Genomic DNA, 1,555 nt, shown 5'->3' with positions numbered 1-1,555 from the left:
AAAATGTAAAGACCGCAAAAAGACCGGTTAACGTGAACCGGTTTTAACCGGTTTGGACCGGTCTTTTGTAGCCCCTTAAATACCCTTTAAAACGCACCCAAGAACGTACGATTTGGTAAAAAAACGAGAGAGATATGAATTAAAATGTAAATTACTTTGGGGAATAATAGATGTACCAGACTTATTTTATAGAAGCACCAATTCCTAACGGAATTTAACGTTCTTGGGCTCGTTTTGAAGCTATTAAAAATGTTAATAAATTTACCGATTAATAATTTTAAAATATTGGCCTAAAGACCGGTCATAAACCAGTTAAAACCGATGCAGACCGAAACTGGTCTATAGACCGCAAAAAACCGCGGTCTGCGGTCTTTTTGCGGTCCGGTCTGGTCTTTTGACTTCTGGGGAAAATGCAGACCGGTTACGGTTACGGTTAACACCCCTGGGCATCAAAAAACCGGACCGAACCGGACTTTCAAACACTAATTGAATATGTCGTCAAGCAGGGGAGGGGAGGGACATTGCTTAACACCCAAAACGCGTCTGCTCAGCATGGAACTCACCCAGATACTCACGAGGATCGTAGTGCTCAGGCTCTAAGGGAACCCTGGGATCCTGGATTTCAACGAGTAACAGCACTTTCGGTTCTCGGTTTACGACCTTGTATGGAACCACCGGGTTGTAGCTTCCAACCTCTGATGAAACCTCGGGAAGGCAGCGAGCAACCTCAAAGGGGTTGGAAACCGCCGCCTCTTGATCACGGCTCCCAGCCTCTAATGACCCCTCCAGATCGCGGTCTGCTCCCTACAACACCAGCTCGTTGCCCAGGTATAGTCACCCCCTTTCATCATGTTTCATAACTGATGCTGAAGGTGTGCTTTCAAGCTTATCGCCGTCGCCCATTTGGAAATTCGGACGACGAGCTTGATCAATACGATGACGATGACGATGATTATGATGACTACGACTACATCGATGACAGCGAGACCGACAGCTCAGATTATATCTGGGAACCGCGTTCTTCAGTCAGAGCTTTCACGTTGTCTTTTCGATCTCGCTTGTTCTGACAACGGTTACAGAAGCAACGGAAGTCTCCACTCAAAAAGACCCTTCTGACTTGCCTTCCGGGTCCCTCTGCACCTCAGCCAAAGCTACCTATTGTTCATTGTAATGGGCAGTCAACATCGGGGAACCCCAATCCTGCGGTTACATCTGGTCAGATTTCTCAAGCGAGAGGTCGGCGTCCTTATCAACGCTACGTCCTGGGGCCATTCCCATTCCCATCGGCCTGGGTGGTGGAGGTGCAACAGAGTCCGAATCTGCTGCAGGCCTTGGAATCCTCCCCATCCCAGCCCGAGGATCATGTATCGTACTCATCCACTCGAATCCCTCTTTGATTGCTTGTGCTTCGGGGGAGAGAGGTGCTGTGTTCGTAGGAAGACGAATAGGAGATAATTGCGAAACGTACTCGAAGATGGATTTGTGGTTGGGGCTGTCTTGTGTGGGAGATTGGGCACGCTGGATATGGTGTATAGTGTAAACGAAGCGAGTGTTG

The 1,555-nt window shown here is 48.2% G+C and overlaps 1 protein-coding gene across 1 annotated transcript; it reads left to right on the top strand.

Moving 5' to 3' along the window:
- Positions 1-665: 665 nt before the first annotated feature.
- Positions 666-1,397, top strand: LACBIDRAFT_299140 (uncharacterized protein; the record flags this gene model as incomplete). The annotated part of the gene is made up of 3 exons (XM_001882228.1): positions 666-828; positions 886-1,025; positions 1,080-1,397. The coding sequence occupies 3 exons, from the start codon at positions 666-668 to the stop codon at positions 1,395-1,397; spliced, it is 621 nt and encodes a 206-aa protein (XP_001882263.1).
- Between the last annotated feature and the right edge of the window lie 158 nt (positions 1,398-1,555).

The sequence above is a fragment of the Laccaria bicolor genome, genomic scaffold (assembly GCF_000143565.1).
Source record: "Laccaria bicolor S238N-H82 LACBIscaffold_15 genomic scaffold, whole genome shotgun sequence".
NCBI lineage: Eukaryota > Fungi > Basidiomycota > Agaricomycetes > Agaricales > Hydnangiaceae > Laccaria > Laccaria bicolor.
This window is presented reverse-complemented; position numbering and strand designations above follow the sequence as displayed.